The sequence below is a fragment of the Durotheca rogersii genome (assembly GCF_024521655.1).
Source record: "Durotheca rogersii strain YMJ 92031201 chromosome Unknown GGS23scaffold_2, whole genome shotgun sequence".
In the NCBI taxonomy this organism is placed as follows: Eukaryota; Fungi; Ascomycota; class Sordariomycetes; order Xylariales; family Xylariaceae; genus Durotheca; species Durotheca rogersii.
The window spans coordinates 579,668-595,427 of record NW_026251233.1 but is presented as its reverse complement, the minus strand read 5'-3'; the positions used below and the strand labels follow the sequence as shown (position 1 = coordinate 595,427).

Sequence of the window (15,760 nt, the reverse complement as noted above, 5' to 3'; positions counted from 1 at the left end):
ACATAATTTAGCAGAGAGACACAACAAGGCTATTGTCGAGACACCCAGGCGGTCCTTTCGCCTGTTGCTTGACTTGGTTTGGCCTGTGCTGAATTCGGGACCAGTTTGTCCTCGTCGCGAACAATCATTTACACATATTAGTCCGCAGATGGTGTGCATATGAGTATGCCTACTTATATATGTACACAATACCTGCGTACCTTCGCCCGCGAGAACGCAAAGCAGATAAGCGAAATATGGCGTCGTACCCCGTATTGGGCCCGACGAAAAGAAAATATCGTGTCCTGCTAAGATGCAGGGTTCTGAGCTCGACGTCGTATCTAAGCTCCGTGAAGTCTGTGTGCACGAAAACAAGGGTGCAGCTACGTGAGCGTGTAGTATGCTATGGACGTCAGGTAGTATGTGCACACAACTAAGGTCCTACATGCCTCTCTAGAAGCAAATACCTATGGCGGACAAATTTCGTGAGTAGAGGAAAATAGAGTAGGCCAAAGGGGACGCATAGCAATGTTGGAGAGCGAGCCATCTTCGACCTGAGCTTGATTAGCATGATAACAGCCAACTCTCTACTTTGCCTGTGCACGCAGTACCCACCCCTCTCCGCCCGCGTATTGCTCGCAGCTCGCTTCTCGGGCTCTTGTTGCGTAGCTGAGTTCCATCCGTATTTATTGTCTGCACCCCATTCTCGAAATTCCGACGGCCCCCTCGTTACATCCGGCGGGTTTGAGTGAGTCCCCTGCGCTTTCAGGTTCGATTAAAGCTGGGCGTGAGTTATACCTACTAGGCCCGTGGGAAAGCTAATTACGCCGTAGGTATAACCGGCCCTGCGCGTAGCCACGAGACCCGTGCCCCGGGGCCCTCATTTTCGGAAGGCCCTGACATTCCACCGCCACCACCCGGTGAAGTCCTGGGTCGATACATCGATGCCGAGATCTTTTAGGGCTTTCGTGCTAAGGTGGCAGTCGTACGGTCTCTGAACCGAAGCGCCTGGGTCGTTGCCCTCGGTCTTGGGCTCTATGGCCGCGATCGACAGGCCCATGATCTCTGCGAACCGCTGGCAGATCTCGTACTTCGTGAACTTATCCTCCGAGCTGAATTGTAGAATGGACGGTAACTTGGACCGATCATCAGAACCTAGGTATTTAGCAGAAACATCTGCAAGGTATAGGTAAGTAACGCCAAAATTCCAGCACAGTTTTAAGTCGTGATATGAGGAGAACCTTACCACAGCACACTCGTCCTACATCTTCGGTCTACTACAGGTTAATATTTCACATCGTGGCCCAATGAGGGAAAAGAACGAAAACACAACGTACTGACAATACGTTAGCTTCTTGACCATAACGATGAACTGCCGTAGGGGCCCGCCCGTGAAGCAGAGTAATTGAAAACATACCATTGGTAGGATATCGGAGGGCCCAGTGATCCATGCTAATCTTGGTACCTGGTTCCTGCACCTTCCAGACAGACTCCATAAGCACGTTCACTGCGCTCTCAGTCGGCATCTCGGCGTCACCATATAGCACCGGGACGCGCAGGACCACACCCAGGCCTTGCTTCCCAGCACGCTGGTATTCTTCCAAGACGACTTGCTCTCCATCCAGCTTCGTCTGCCCGTACAGGTTCGTAGGTTGCGGCTTCGCGTCCGCCTCGTAGGGAGCGTCGCCGGGCTTGCCCGGGAAGACGTAGTCGGTGGATATGTATATCAGGAAGATGTCGCGAGCGGAACACAGCGAGGCCAATCTTCGGGTAGCCTCGACGTTCAGTGCACGGCACCCTTCGGGATCCAGGTCACATTTGTCCGGGAATCGGTTTGCGGCGCCTGGCCGGAGTGTCAGCAGGTCTCCTGGCTTCGCGGCCGAAAATGCGCTGAAGATTACTGACAATGGACCACGACCTGTGGCCTTGGCGGCGGATGGGATGGTCAGCCTCGCAACTCACGGAACCCGAGCGGGAGTTGGGGATCCACGAGGTTGGCGCAAACATACTTCGTCTTGTTCAGCGCGGCAACGACTTCTGGCTCGTTTTCGAGATCAACCTTGAGTATCGTCGTCCCGTCTGCGCGAGAGTGGCCCGTCCCCTTGACATTCCAGTCGGCTCTCTCGAAGGCTCTCACGACCTGCCTGCCGAGGAGACCGGTAGCCCCAGTCACCAACACGGTTTTCGCGGACATGTTCTATCCTGGCGTTTATGACCAACGGACTGGATGAAGTAGTAGTGGAAAAGCACCACCTTACGTAGGTAGCTTACTCGCAGTAGGGGCTTCTTACACATATGCTGCTGGGCAAGGTGCTGTCTGTCGTGAAGGGAGAGCACATTACCTATGTCATAAATGGTGGGGGCGGGGTTGTCCCGTATTACGTGGGAACGGACCAGAAGCGAGCGGGGTCCCTTTGTGTAGGTATGAAATCCCTAGATGGCCCGACCCCCATACATGCCTAGTATAACGGGTAGTATACTATATAGGTAGTAGTCTAGAGAAGTGGATATTGCAATAATCATTATACCGATATCGAACCCGCGATGGGATCGCTAGACGGCGGTAGGATTAAAATGTCAGACAAGAGCCCACATGTACCGACCTTGTACGGTATCAAGGGATGAAATTGAATCGTCACCACTCCGTCTCGGCCGCCGCTTTGAGGTCGTCCACGTTCAGGATGTCCGCGCCCTCCTTTATTAAGGTACGCCATACCTCATTCCTAACACTGATTGGCCAACTTGGCGTGTCCCAGTATCGTGCTTTGAGTCCTCTTCGGTGAGCGCCCTTGATCTGACCTCGGATTATGCCGAGTTGTCTCTCGCTAAAACTACCCCAAACAATCCCGACAGCTTCAAACAGACTCGTGCTTGCGTAGAAGGAGTTTTTGTCGTCGTGTGCGGGGCCATCTCTGATGGACGGCGGGTTCGCACTGCTAGGGTCTTCCCACATGTCTCCGAGTGGTGCATCGAAGAAGGCGTCTCGGTATGTCGAATTTTGCACTACGAGATCAAACGGGGTATTCCCCGTGCCCACAACCGTCACTTGGCCTGGATGGACAACCCCATCTTCGAAATAGGTCAACCAACCCCTAGATCTGAGAGGCTCTAATTGACTAAGGACACGCGGCCACGTCTTAGCCCCGTCGGTTTTCAAGTCGACTAGGAGGACGACTGTTTGCTCCGGGTCGTAATCGAAGACGCCTCGGCGCGTATCGTTGTAAAATTCTGTCTGAGGATTGCTCCCGTTCAATAGCTCGACGAGAGGGTTCACGTAAAGCGACTCGAAGGTGCGATTCGGAGTTAGGGAGGCCGTATCGTGCCCAACGAAGAGTTCGGGCTTCTTGTCGAAAAGCCAGACATCCGCTTCGACGCTGATGCAACCGACGTGGAGGGCCGAAAAGAGAGGCACCTTGCGCCAGTAGTCATTATGTGAGTGACACCGTATCGGCACGACATCTCGGAGAAAATCTGTGGGGTACCAGGCCAAATCTTCTGTTCCTGTGCCTGGTTTCCCCCAATTGCTGAAAATCGCGTCCGGGTCGTCTTCCGGCGACGCTCGTGTCAGACCGACAAAGGTAAAGATGTTTGTGAGGATGGATACGAATCTGAGCACTGGTGTCAGCCATGCAATTCCTAGTGGCCACACGTCTGGGCGGCAACACCTACAATATGGACCAGCCCAAGCCACTAGAAAGCCTAAGAAGATTGTACCGGCGTCGCTCTCGTAGCGTATGAGACACCGTACGGCTGGCAGGTTCTATTGCTGCTGTAGGATCGTCGCCACCTTCATCTTTGTTGATTGGGGCGTAGTCGTGACCAGGGTTTGGGGACCAGAATGAAGGCAAAGTTTTACTGGATCGTGAATAAAACCCCATGTTTGGCCGGCTATATCTACGACGTACGGAGTAGATACAGGCTAGAAGCGTCCGGAATCGACGTGGAGAAGTGGGATGGGCAGACTAAGTTGCAAACTAGCTTGATCCGCTAATCACTGCGAGAACACAATCGCGAGTGTCGTCGGAACGGGGAGAGCTGTGGTGTTGTTCAATTTGCACGAAGCCGGTATCAACTAGCGATACGGAATGCCGTAGAGCTGGCTAGCATCGAGTCAACAACACCAGAACGAGTTGTGGAATAATTCCCTTCACGGAGGAATCCAAACTAGCAAATCATCAACACAGCTACGAGGTGGTCAATGACGTTGATAGGTTAAGGATTAGGGGATGGGGTTCGGATGAGAGACAGGGGGTCGGGAAAATGGTGAAGACCGTTCGAGTTAGAGTGAGTGGGTTCATCCCGAGATCGATTGACTGGCTTTTAAAGCGCGACCCATCGCGGTCTTGACGGCTTATGTAAAGGGGAAAGGCGGAGATCAGGCGCAATGACCACGGGTTCCGATATCCGCTTATCAGGCACCCTATCTTATCTCGCTAATCTGGTAGATGCATAGTAGGAATCGCCAAACTTGAGATCAAAATTTCTAGGACCAGAAAAGTGCAACATAGCATCCCGTGCTCTGGTCATTTCGTCCTACCGTGTCTCAAAGCAACATGCCTCACAAGCATACGCGCAGGGAAAGGGACCCCTCTACGTAGGCGCAATAACATCCCAAAGAATCTGGCAAGGAGCTAATTGGACTGCGGTCAGATACGACCTACCACCCTCCCAAATCGCAAAGCCACTACCCGTGAAGCCGCAGTTGCAGCCGCAAAAGGTCGAGGCCAAGAATTCAGATCAGCCAACCAAGAATCTTAAAAGGAAGCGAGATGGTGGGCGAAAAGACGACACCCCTCGGGCGTTCAAGAGATTGATGGCTCTTGCGGGGGGCAAGAAGCCACGATCCGGACTGGACAACGGCGATGAACCAACTGGGAAGAGAAAAAAGAAGGAGATCACCGTATCCGACACGCGCTCCGGCGCAAAAACGGCAGCCCAGGCTCCTACAATCCGGCCTGGAGAACGGATGTCGGATTTCGCCGCTCGAGTAGACGCTGAGCTTCCGATAGGTGGCTTAATCAACAAATCAGTCAGAAACGGGAAGGATCCCCTAGGCCTCAAGGTATGGCGGACGAAGAAGGAGATCAAGATGCGCAAGCTGTACGATGAATGGCGGGAGGAAGAGCGACGAATCAAGGAGAAGCGAGAGGACGAACTTGAAACCCTGGCGGAGAGGGAACTCGAGGAGGATGAGTTGGGTGTTACCTGGAAACTCGACCTGCAGAGAGGCGTTGGCAAAAAGAAGAAGAAGGGGAAGAAGGGGAGGTATCTAGGAGAGGCCGTAGACACGGAGGAAGACCCGTGGGAGGCGTTGAGGAAAAAGCGCGGCGAGACGAGGCCAGGTCTGCATGACGTCGTCCAAGCCCCTCCGGAATTCACCGCTAAACCGTCCAAGAAGATGACGGTTAGGGGGGCGGCGGTGGAGATCGATGGAATCCCGAAGGCAGCGGGAAGCTTGAGGCGGAGAGAAGAGCTGCAGACCGTCAGAGACGACGTCGTCGCCTCGTACCGGAAGTTGATGGGCGAGAAGCGGCCCTCTTTACGCTCGTCGTGAAATAGGCACGCATCCTATATACCTATACCCCGAATACTAGGGATACTAGGAATTATATACGGTCTTTCGGGACACTGTCGAGGAGTGCGTCATGTACCTACAGCCACCAGGTCTGGGCGCAAGATACGTTAGGTGCCTACGGTAAATTTCGTAGCTGGTCGCTGACGCCTTCGCAGGTTGAATATGGGAAGCCGTCGAGTGCACCTCCTAGGTACCTACATACATAGGTACTTGTCAAGTCTCTGTGGCGGACCGGAATGAAGAGTGAATTCATGACGTGCCCGCTGTTGGCAGCTGACGCGGCATAAGTGTGGGTTGCACTCTTATCGATTTGCCCTCTCAGGGAATTTCCTATCCTTGTCCGCGCCACTCAATCTCGATATTATTCCTCCCCACTTTCACAACCATTCAGCAGCATTCTCCCGCTCATTGCCCGCCTTTGATCCCCGAAGCACCTCGATTCGATCCTTTTAGTGCCTAAATTTCCGAGCCTTTTTTTTCTCCTTCTTTTCCCTCCCTTGTCTTGCCGTCTCCGATGCTCGATCGCCAGCGCACGCGACATGGAGGGAGGTCTCGATCAGCTGATTGAGTCGCTGTTGACCGAGATCGCATTTTCTGGCGTTCGAGGTAAGCCTTCCGTCCTCAATCGCGTGATGAAAACCAGGAGATAGGATCAGCTCCTGTAGCGACAGGTTGCTCCCTAGGGTATTTCATGCATCGAACCCGACTAACCTATTTTCCTCTTCCGACTAGGTTGCTCTGTCACCACTTTATTGGAGGCTATTAAATCCTTTTATAAAGACCCTCGGGATGACACTAGTAATCCTGTCGCGGAGCTCCAGAGCGAAGGGCCCGGGGAGTTAGGCGATGCCGACGGAAACATCGCTGACTCAAATGAGAAATCTAGGGGGTTACGTGATGATGGCGGCTGTGACCTTGCCGTGGCCTCAAAAGTCTGGCGATGGCTCGTCTTGCGACCGGATGTATCAGTTGGCGTCGACAGGCAATTTAATCATCTCAGTTTGGACGATATCTTGGGCCTTCCGGAAGAAGAGATCCCCTCGTGCTCTACGGGCGAAATTAGAAAATCACAGAATGAAGGCGTCACCTCGGCCAAGAAAACCAAGCGTCGCTCGAATGCTTCACGAGCCCCAGGAATTCCCTCTCCAAGTCATAGACCACGTCTCCGTGTATCCGAGGAGCGACAATGGAAAACGCTTGCTGGACATGGTCCGGATCTCAAGCGCGTGCCGCTGTACGAGTGGCGAGCACTTGTAGACATTGCATCGGTGAAGGAGAAGGGCATTCTCCAGGGCGACCTGGTTCGGTTGTCCGGTCAAGACAAGCGGTCGCTCCCGATGCGTACCGATGCTCTGGCGAAAAAAGGGTACATAATTAAACAGCCAATAATCCTCCGCGGATGTCGATCAAGCATGCTATGGCTAGCTCAATTTGCCGACAGCGCGAAGGAGAACCGTGACGGGCTGAATCCGTTAGAGGTCAACTTGACGAAAGCGGCCTTGACTAGAGATCTCCTTCCTGTCCCATTCAGTCACTGCTGGAACGGGGGGAGACTCGACTACATAGCCATCGCCCAAGCATTCAATGCCGTCGTTAAGGCGTGGGGCATAATCCGGTATTGCGATATACGAGTCAAGTTGGATGTCGAGGAGCGTGTGCCTCAAATGCGAGCGTTGGCAAAGACTTCGCGGTGGTTCACTAGCATCGGTGCGGTTGCTTTCGTAGCCGCAAAATTCGCCGGCAACAACAGGCTCTTCAAGGATTGTGTCAAATTTATTCGGGAACCGACAGCCGAGGAATGGAGAGTCTTTCGGAGTACACCGAAGGCCTATGTCAAGCTCCCATCAGCGCGGCTGGGGAAACGAGGACAAGCGTCTCGGGAGAGGCATAGGAAAGAAGCATCTAACCCGCAACACCAAGCCAAGGCGAGCCAAGCACCGGGAAAAAGGCGAGAAAGCCAATCGCCCGATCAAGAGCCGGCGGAATCATTGTGGACTCCCTACAAACCTATTGTGAACACGGTATTCGAGATAATAAAGAGAGCAGGACCAAACGGATCCGTGAATCTGGCGGTTAGCCACCGCACACTGGGGTACAATTACCGAAAATACATCGTCGCTCTCATCGCAGCAATCTCGTCACATTCTCAACCTTCCCATCTTGAACATTTCGATGTTACATCACAGCTATATCGTGTGGGGAAGACAATGACTTACCACTTCTTCGCAAAAGACGAGATCCCCGAGAGCAGGGATAGGGCCCGGGAGGCGGCCACTGCTGTAGGAGCCACTGATGGAGAGGCTTCACAACGACCTTCTAGTACCCGGGCCAGCAGGCCAACATTTTCACAACCGTTACAGTCGAAGTTTGCACCCGCAAGTGCATCATCACTCGCTCAGCTAAGTAGCTACTTGCATATACCAAAACCTGAGACTGTAAGGGGGCGAAAACGAAAGGGCGTCTTTGGCGATGGATCTAGGGGAATCGCGAGCAGGGACCAGTGCCCACGGGATAAAAAGGTGGCTAGAATAGAGGGGACGGAAGTGAACGTGGAAAAGGAGGTTACGAACGACCAAGAAGGGCGTCCCCACGAACACACGGCTGAAATTGCATCTACCACGAGCCCTCGCCCGCTAAGTGATGCTCCAGAACGAATAGCACTCCCTCCACCGCCTCCTAGACCACCAGGTGTCTATCGCGAGCCCAATAACTTTCTCGATCCGCCTGGGCGGAGAGGGCGTCGAAGAAAGTCGCTTGTTCTTACGCTTAAGCTAGAGTCGCTTAAGAACGCGTCATTCCTTGCAAGGGGTCCTGTTGGACAAACTACTACTGCTGGGGAGACACGCGAAGTCGAAACCCCCCTTGCCACAGCTACAGAAGAGACCATATCTCAAAATATGGGTTCAGAGGACCCGTCATCTTCTGCTAGTGCACCAGCAGCGGAGGCTGGACAACAGCTGGTAGGAAAAGGTAGGGTTCGGGGTGCTGGTACAGCGCCTTACCGATGTGACAAGTGCGGAAAGAGCTGGAAAAACCCGAACGGCTTGGATTATCACCTCACCAAATCTCGTACTACTTGCAACCCAAATCACGTTCAGCTTCCTCACTCTCTACCCACCACGCCGCTTCCTAAGAGAGCCCCCCCTGAGAGCAGGCCCCCGGGAATTTCCACGTCGAAATCATCTGCAGACAACAACCAGCGCGGGGGCCTTACTACCCCTGCCGCCCGTCGCTGGTTGGATTTGTCAAGTAAGACGCCCCATCGTGCTCCGGACGACAAACAGCGTCTTCCCCTTCTCCCCTCCAAGCGTATTCGCCAAAATAATTTGAGCACAACTACCCAATATACTGGGACGCCATCCAAGCCTAGGTCTATAAGAGGCTCTCTTATCTTACAGGATATCGAAGCATATACTATTCTTGATCATCGACGACGACGAGAGAATCTTCAAGTTGCACCGCATAGCGCTTATAGTACAACAGCCCACCCCCCTCAAACTCAGACCCTACACGGACCGTCGCAAGGGACACCTAAACGACCGCCAAGGAACGAACAAGAAGTTGCTCGAGGGAAGGAGACATTAAACAACACGCTTCCTGGCCATTCTGTTGGCAGACATGAAGCAAATAATCAGAGACAGATTGGAGGGCTTTGCTGGGAACCTAATGTCGGATCCTCATCACTAAATCCTCCAATAGACCCGGTGACTGAAGGAAAGGTATCGGAGAATGGACCGATCACCGATGCAGCGTTACCGGACCTACCGACTATTTCTGGGAAAAGCCGCAAGCCGTCTGCTAGAACGCTTGGAGCCACGCGCAGAGAACGTTCTTCTAGGATTATACAACTTCTCCTGGATGGAAATGAAGGTGTATTCCCCGGGAAACGATCTCTGTATTTGGCGGTGGTGTCTTTCTGGATCAAAGAATACAGCGACATGCCCCCCCCTGACTGGAAGGTATTGCAGAACGTGGTAAACAGGATGGAGAAAGAAAAGACGATAACTCAGAATCACTTCTTCTTCATCGACGGCAGTGGTAAGCTCCAGGATTGTTGCGTCCTGGTCAAAAATCTCCAAGAGGAAAATGGTGCACCAAACTCGGCTACTGACGCCAAAGTGGTTATTATTAAGGAGAAGATGAGAGAGATGTTTCCGGAGCCCTATATACCGGAAGCATTTTCCCCGTCCCAGGTCGAGAGCGAATTGTTTGATGCTCTCGCATCAAAGTACAGGGATGATTCACAGGAGGGGGATGCCCGTAAACAACAGCCGAAATCGAATGCGACGGGGGACATTGAGGTTCTGCGCTACCCAGCACATATCATGAGCGACGTACCCGTGAATTTACCCAACTCGAAGCGGCTTATTGAAGAGGTCGAGGACACAGATGCGGCGCCAACTAAAAAAGCTCGTGTTGAAGCTGACCAGTCGCAGAGGGCTGAGAAGACTCGGAAACGAAGAGAGTACTGGCAAACCGGGGATATCGCACAATACATTTGGAACCAGAAACGAAGCTCACGGGACAGTTGGGACCAGAGGTCCTCCCTCCTCCAGGACTTTGAGAGGGGGACATGGTCAAGTCCCCCCGAAGAAGTGTCCTTCCCATGGCCTAGCGTCGATGTAGTCTTATCGTCGCTTCAGAAAACTCGCGAGAATTCACTGCCTTCGGTGCCGCGGCGCCCTGGACGCCAAACCCAGGCTCCTAGTAAGGTGTCGAGACCGGCTCATATGAGGCTTTACGAAACGAGCCTCAGGGATGGTTCTCCTCAAGACGGCGAAAACGAAGAGCACGAAGGGATAGCGCTTAACGCCACTGAAAACGCGGAGGGGTCCGTACCGATGGACCTATTCGTGAAGCCGTCGATATCCACGTCTTTTGTGCCTGAAGACGTCGGATCTGAAGAAGAGGAAGACGACATCACGCCGATTGACACCCACCAAGACGGCGATGCGGACGACTTTTCAAATGCCCGTTCTAATGAGCTCAGCGTAAAGTTCACCGAGGGAAAAATCATTCAAAGTACGCATCGGGGCTATTGGCCTCGACAGCCGACAAGTTTCTTCGAATCGAATTCGATGAGTTTCATGCTAGCCGGAGCCATGCCGGATGCCAGATGGTTCCAACGGGAGAATCTACCACAGAGCACCGAGGAAATCGTAAAAACGTGTAGGGGTCACTTTAACCCCAATAACTGGGTAGACCCGTCATACGGCAAGTTCCTCCGCGAAGTGGACGCGATCGAGAGATGGGAACAATCGACCGAAGGCTCCCAGATTCTGTTGCACGGGTCAATTGCGCCCGATTACATATTTCTCCCCCTCGGGACTGAGGTTTCGGGCGGTGGCACGGTACCTGTCACGCTCGAATGGCCGAGTAAAAGTCAATATACTGCCGATAACATGCCGAATGAGATCAAAGACGCGCCCTCTGGTGATGGAAATGCCGGTTTTCTATACCAACCTCGCCGCCGGGGTAGACCGAGACAAGATAACGGTGCTGGGCTGGGGCCCGAGAGGCGATCCAAGACCAGCGCGGAGAAGGCGAAAGCCGTGGCAAGGCCTCAGCGGCTTCGGAGAGCCCAACCGGAGGTTCAGTACAAGATGCGGTCACTCCGACCAATTCCCATCCAACACCGAGGGCGTGTGAGTAGACCGAAGCCAGACGAAGGAAACATTGGCCTCAATAGCGAGGACGAGCTAATAGCCGCGCATGTTGTCTTCAAGACTCTCCTGGGGGGTATCGAGAGGCTCGCAGATCTGGGATCGATTCTCCAAATCTTCCCCAAATTTTCTCTTTCGGCTCTAAGAAGATTCTGGTCCAGGATCAGCCGGGAGCGAAAGACCTACATCGATGCTTTGACGTCGAAATTCCAATCGGCATTTCTCGAGGCCTACGAGACGGGCGATATCCCACCTCTTAATTACGACGACATCGACTCGTATGACTGGAAGGCTCTGATCATTTGGACGAGCAAGCTAGAGACACACGAGAATGTGGACCTTCCCGGATCTCGCCGCGCCTTGGACGAGAACTATTCTCTCGAAAATCCCGTCAACGAAATCGCTGATTGGCGGGAGATCTGGTTCTCTAGTGGGGCGTCGATCTACTCCCGAGTCGAAGCCGTGTCCGGCGAACCTCTCTCGAAACCTCTGGAGGCCAGCGCGCACGTTGATGAGGCGAGCATAAGCCTCGCAAGATCATGGGTCCGGTCTCTCTGCTGCACGCCCATCACGGGAGCCGAGATGCCGGAGCGGATTCGTGCGAAGCTTCTCGAGCTGGCTGGCAGGGATGAAGCCGAGACGAACGAGCTGCTGAAAAGGGTAGTGGATCAGCTGACGACGGAGAAAATTGCGGCCAGGAGCAAGGGGAAGATCCTCGGCCAGTCGTTAAGACTCCACGGCGTGTTCGTGAAGCAGCTCGAAAAGCAGTCCCACTTCGAGAAGCTTACGCAGGCGGTCGAGTTCAAGGCGTCGCTGGACGAGGCCTTCGGCCGGGGGGAGGAGTTCCTGCTGCCGTACGCGGCCAACGACGGGATGATCATCGCGGCGCTCAACCTCCAAGCGTACGGGCGCGTGCGCATCGAGCCGGTCGACATGCCGCACATCCCGCTGGGCTTCGAGCCGGGCAACTACGACGGGAGGACGTTCCCGAAGAGCTACTACCACTTCCAGGTGAAGGTGGCGCCGACGGCGAGCTACGTCGCCGACGCGGACATGCCGGTGCTGGCGCGGGCGCGGGCCGCGGCGGTGCCGCGGCGGGGGCCGCGGGGCGAGGTGCCGATCTGGGTCGACCTGTTCGGCCGGCTAGACGAGGACCGCTGGGCGGCGTACCTGGGGATGACGGCGATGGCGCTGGCGACCAAGGGCCCGCTGACGCCGGCCGGCGCCGCCGTGCTGCTGAAGCCCCTGGTCGAGCCCTTCGAGGCCGAGCTGGTGGCCGGCTGGCTCGACGGCCTCGGCCTCGCCCAGCGCGTCGCCTCCGACCGCAGCGCGGCCGCCGGCGAGTGGTGGTGGCTCGTCGCCGGCCAGGCCATGGCGCACTGGAAGGAGAAGGGCCGCCAGAGGAGGGAGAGGGAGGCGGCGGGGGGCGTCGCCGTCGAAGGCTGATGCTTGCTATTATAGGATATCCTTCCACCCCCTCGGCTACGCGTTCTAGGATTTGCGAGTGAGGCGGATAGAGGGCACAGAATAGGAGGGGTTGGAATCCGGAAAATCTTTCAGTATTGTTTAGTTCTGTTCGTGCCTTGCCGGACGAGATTATATACTTACGAATTGCCCCGTCCCCCCGACGTGCTGCACCGCGGTATGGTGCTTTCGTAACGTATGGTCGCGTGATGGGCAACCTTGAATTGCGGTGGAGAGTTCACTTTGTATATTGGCCCGGCGTAGAAAGTAAATAAATAAGCACCTAGTAATCAGCGCTACCGCGCGCGCTCGTGCCACGTAGGCATAGTGAACAGGAGAAAAAAAGAGGCTTTAAGTAGGTAATAACCTCACAGCGCTTGACCAATTCATAGAAAGGTATTGACCTACCGACTAGAGATAAATACGTCCTTTGCCCACCGTCTTCGGCGCCTCAACAACTACGGACGTAAACCGTGTCGATGCCAATCGCGAGAATGGGCCGTGCATAACGTCGCGGAGACGGGCGCCGAAATCTAGCCACAGCAGTACGACTTCTAGTCCCTACCAATATAATAAAGAGTGCTCGGTCTCGCTGTCGCTCGCCTGCCTGACATTTAAGACGCACGCGCCGGGGGAGGGGAAGGGGTCGGCAGAGGAGGGGACTACTGGCCCGCCGTGCATTCTTGCATGCTGCCTCAGATAACGTCTCCCCTGTCCTCCCCTCCCCTCTCCTCTGCACTCTCCTATCTACCGTGTCCCGACCAGAACGCCGATTCCCAATGCTTCCCGTCCGGTCCCCTCCCTCTGCAAGCAAGACAAAAAAAAAAGTTTTTATCACGCGTATATTATCTAGGTACCGGCCCCGGGTGTCGAGCAACCCGGCCATCGTATTCAGATCCGAGGGCGAACCTGCGCCCGCTCTCTCAGCCCGCCAGGAGGATCTTGGTGAGCATGGCGATCAGCACGACGACGAGCGACACGATGGCGTAGTCGACCCACGCCGGCACTCCCTCGTTCGGGTCTGCCGGCTGCGTCCTCTGCGCCGTCCTGCTGGCGGCCCATCCCGTCGCCGCCGCCGCCCCTGCCGCCGTCGGCACCGGGACGCCCTTCGCGGGCCGCGCGGCGCTGGCGGGCGCTGGCGGCGGCGGCGGGACATCCCTCTCGGGTACCGTCTGCACGAAGCCCTCGGCGAGCTGGGCGCTCTCGGAGTCGTCATCGTCGTCCTCCCCGTCCGCTGCTTCCCTTTTCTCGTTGCCGTCGCCGGCGCCCGCCTCTTCCCCGGCCGCCTTCTTCTTCTTCTTCGCCTTCTCCATCTCGTCGCGGAAGCCCATCTGGAGCTCGGCGGGGACCTGAACGTCGCGCCTGGCAGCGGCGGCGGCGTCGGCGTCGGCGCGGCGGGAGCGCTCCTCGCACTCGGCGATGATCTCGGCGTTGGAGCGGGCGCAGGCGGGGCAGCGCCAGGCGGGGCTCTCGGCGGCGAGGCGGCGGCGGACGGCGTCGGGGGCGTCGAGGCCGCCGAGCTGGCCGCGGGCGTCGGTCTCCATGAAGCTGCGCAGGGCGACGAGGGCGGTGCGCACGCCCCACGCCGGCTGCCACGTCTCCTCGTGGTGGCCCGAGATGCTGAGGCAGATCTCGCGGTTCGCCTCGAAGCGGCCGCTCGGCGTCGCGAAGCGGAACGACGGCGGCCGCAGCGGGTACGTCGGCGGCAGCACGATCCGCCCGTGGTAGATCCCGCCCGCGAACGCGGACCCCGGCGGCCCGCGCAGCGTGAAGTGCCACTCGAACAGGTCCGTCTCGAGCGGCGCCGCCGTGTAGTCGGGCGACGGCGAGGACGAGATCTCGGCGGCTTCTTTTACTGCTTCGTTGTCAGCGACGGGGGGGAGGTAGAGACGTCGGCTGTGGACGGGATGGCATGGGGAGCTGGACGTGTATAGAGGCGTGTCGAGGGAGGGGAGGGGGGAGGAGCGTACATATGCGCCGGATGGTAGGCGATTTGGAATTGAACTGGGGATTGGCCATGCTTTCTGCTGGCTTTCGGCTCGGCCGATACGGTGTTTTGGGAGGAGTCGCGATGTGGTCTGGGTTGCGATAACGTCGTGCTAGGCAAGGCGAGGTGAGGGCGGTAGCGAGTCGATCTACCTATAGGTCATGGCGGACGGGGAAACGGAGCGGGCAGGATGCGGTTGGGCTGGGACAGACAGGCTGGGAATTGATTCTGCAGTCTATCAATAGTTGATCGGTAAAGCGCCGGCTGATACTAAAATCGCGGAGTAAGTTGCTGGCTTTGATGTTGCTGGCTATGATGGATTGCTCTCGCTCTGGAGGCCAGGTTGTCTTGATGATAGAGGTAGGTAGGATTTGGTTTCAAGATGTAGTACGAAGTCACCTGCAGGGTCTCCCTTCAGGGCGGGCGAGGGGACGATGACGATATCGGATTTCGTTATTATGTCAGCATGGTTCTATTACGTCAGCACATTCCCCTAGCCAACTCTTGATAAGGTAGGAATGGAAGCTTGTAAGGCAAATCAACAACGTCGCTTCAACCAGAGTGCCTAGATAGCCAGATTCCTATAGATCTGGCATATATTAACGCCTACCTACCTAGGTAACCTGTATTTTGATGGTGGGTAAACACATCTACCTACAAGCACCCCTACGGTATTTACTCCTCCAGAAGATAGGTACCTACATAGGTACCTGTAGGTATTGAGGCAAGTATCAAGACAAGAGCTCAACACAACAAGCAAACCATCCAAGTTGCCTCAAAGCAGTTGACGCACGATGCTGTGGGTTAAAGGTGCCTACATAGCAGTCCTTGCCCAGTGAACTAGTGTCTATGTACCTATATTAAGAGGTACCTCGAGGCGGCATACCTACACCTACCTCCTAACCTCTTAATACTGTATACCTACCTAGCAGGTATTCATTCCGGGTTGGAGGTTGTGTTGTCTGTCCATTGTTCTAGAGGTTAAGCAGCTAAGGACACACGTAGCTGTAGTTATCGCCCTACCTGACGCAAACTACTATCAACAGGTACCTCAGTAAAGTAAAGTACCTGAAGGTACCTGAAGATACCTGA

The 15,760-nt window shown here is 55.3% G+C and overlaps 5 protein-coding genes across 5 annotated transcripts; 2 read left to right on the top strand and 3 right to left on the bottom strand.

Moving 5' to 3' along the window:
- Positions 1-859: 859 nt before the first annotated feature.
- On the bottom strand, positions 860-2,528 carry GGS23DRAFT_612350 (NAD(P)-binding protein; the record flags this gene model as incomplete). The annotated part of the gene is made up of 3 exons (XM_051520483.1): positions 1,942-2,528; positions 1,397-1,822; positions 860-1,155 (listed from the first exon to the last, which is right to left on the bottom strand). The coding sequence occupies exons 1-3, from the start codon at positions 2,171-2,173 to the stop codon at positions 860-862; spliced, it is 954 nt and encodes a 317-aa protein (XP_051375953.1). The 5' UTR covers positions 2,174-2,528.
- On the bottom strand, positions 2,391-4,010 carry GGS23DRAFT_167409 (uncharacterized protein). Its single transcript, XM_051511517.1, has 2 exons — positions 3,649-4,010; positions 2,391-3,587 (listed from the first exon to the last, which is right to left on the bottom strand). Exons 1-2 carry the CDS (start codon positions 3,855-3,857, stop codon positions 2,615-2,617), a joined length of 1,182 nt encoding a protein of 393 aa, XP_051375952.1. The 5' UTR covers positions 3,858-4,010; the 3' UTR covers positions 2,391-2,614.
- A 429-nt stretch (positions 4,011-4,439) lies between these two features.
- GGS23DRAFT_167358 (uncharacterized protein) lies at positions 4,440-5,838 on the top strand. Its single transcript, XM_051511516.1, has 3 exons — positions 4,440-4,573; positions 4,630-5,660; positions 5,710-5,838. The coding sequence occupies exons 1-2, from the start codon at positions 4,533-4,535 to the stop codon at positions 5,531-5,533; spliced, it is 945 nt and encodes a 314-aa protein (XP_051375951.1). The 5' UTR covers positions 4,440-4,532; the 3' UTR covers positions 5,534-5,660; positions 5,710-5,838.
- A 255-nt stretch (positions 5,839-6,093) lies between these two features.
- GGS23DRAFT_602433 (uncharacterized protein) lies at positions 6,094-12,663 on the top strand (the record flags this gene model as incomplete). The annotated part of the gene is made up of 2 exons (XM_051519324.1): positions 6,094-6,160; positions 6,287-12,663. The coding sequence occupies 2 exons, from the start codon at positions 6,094-6,096 to the stop codon at positions 12,661-12,663; spliced, it is 6,444 nt and encodes a 2,147-aa protein (XP_051375950.1).
- Positions 12,664-13,604: 941 nt separating this feature from the next.
- On the bottom strand, positions 13,605-14,700 carry GGS23DRAFT_592573 (UBC-like protein; the record flags this gene model as incomplete). Its single annotated transcript, XM_051517894.1, has 2 exons — positions 13,605-14,536; positions 14,652-14,700. 2 exons carry the CDS (start codon positions 14,698-14,700, stop codon positions 13,605-13,607), a joined length of 981 nt encoding a protein of 326 aa, XP_051375949.1.
- Positions 14,701-15,760: the final 1,060 nt, after the last annotated feature.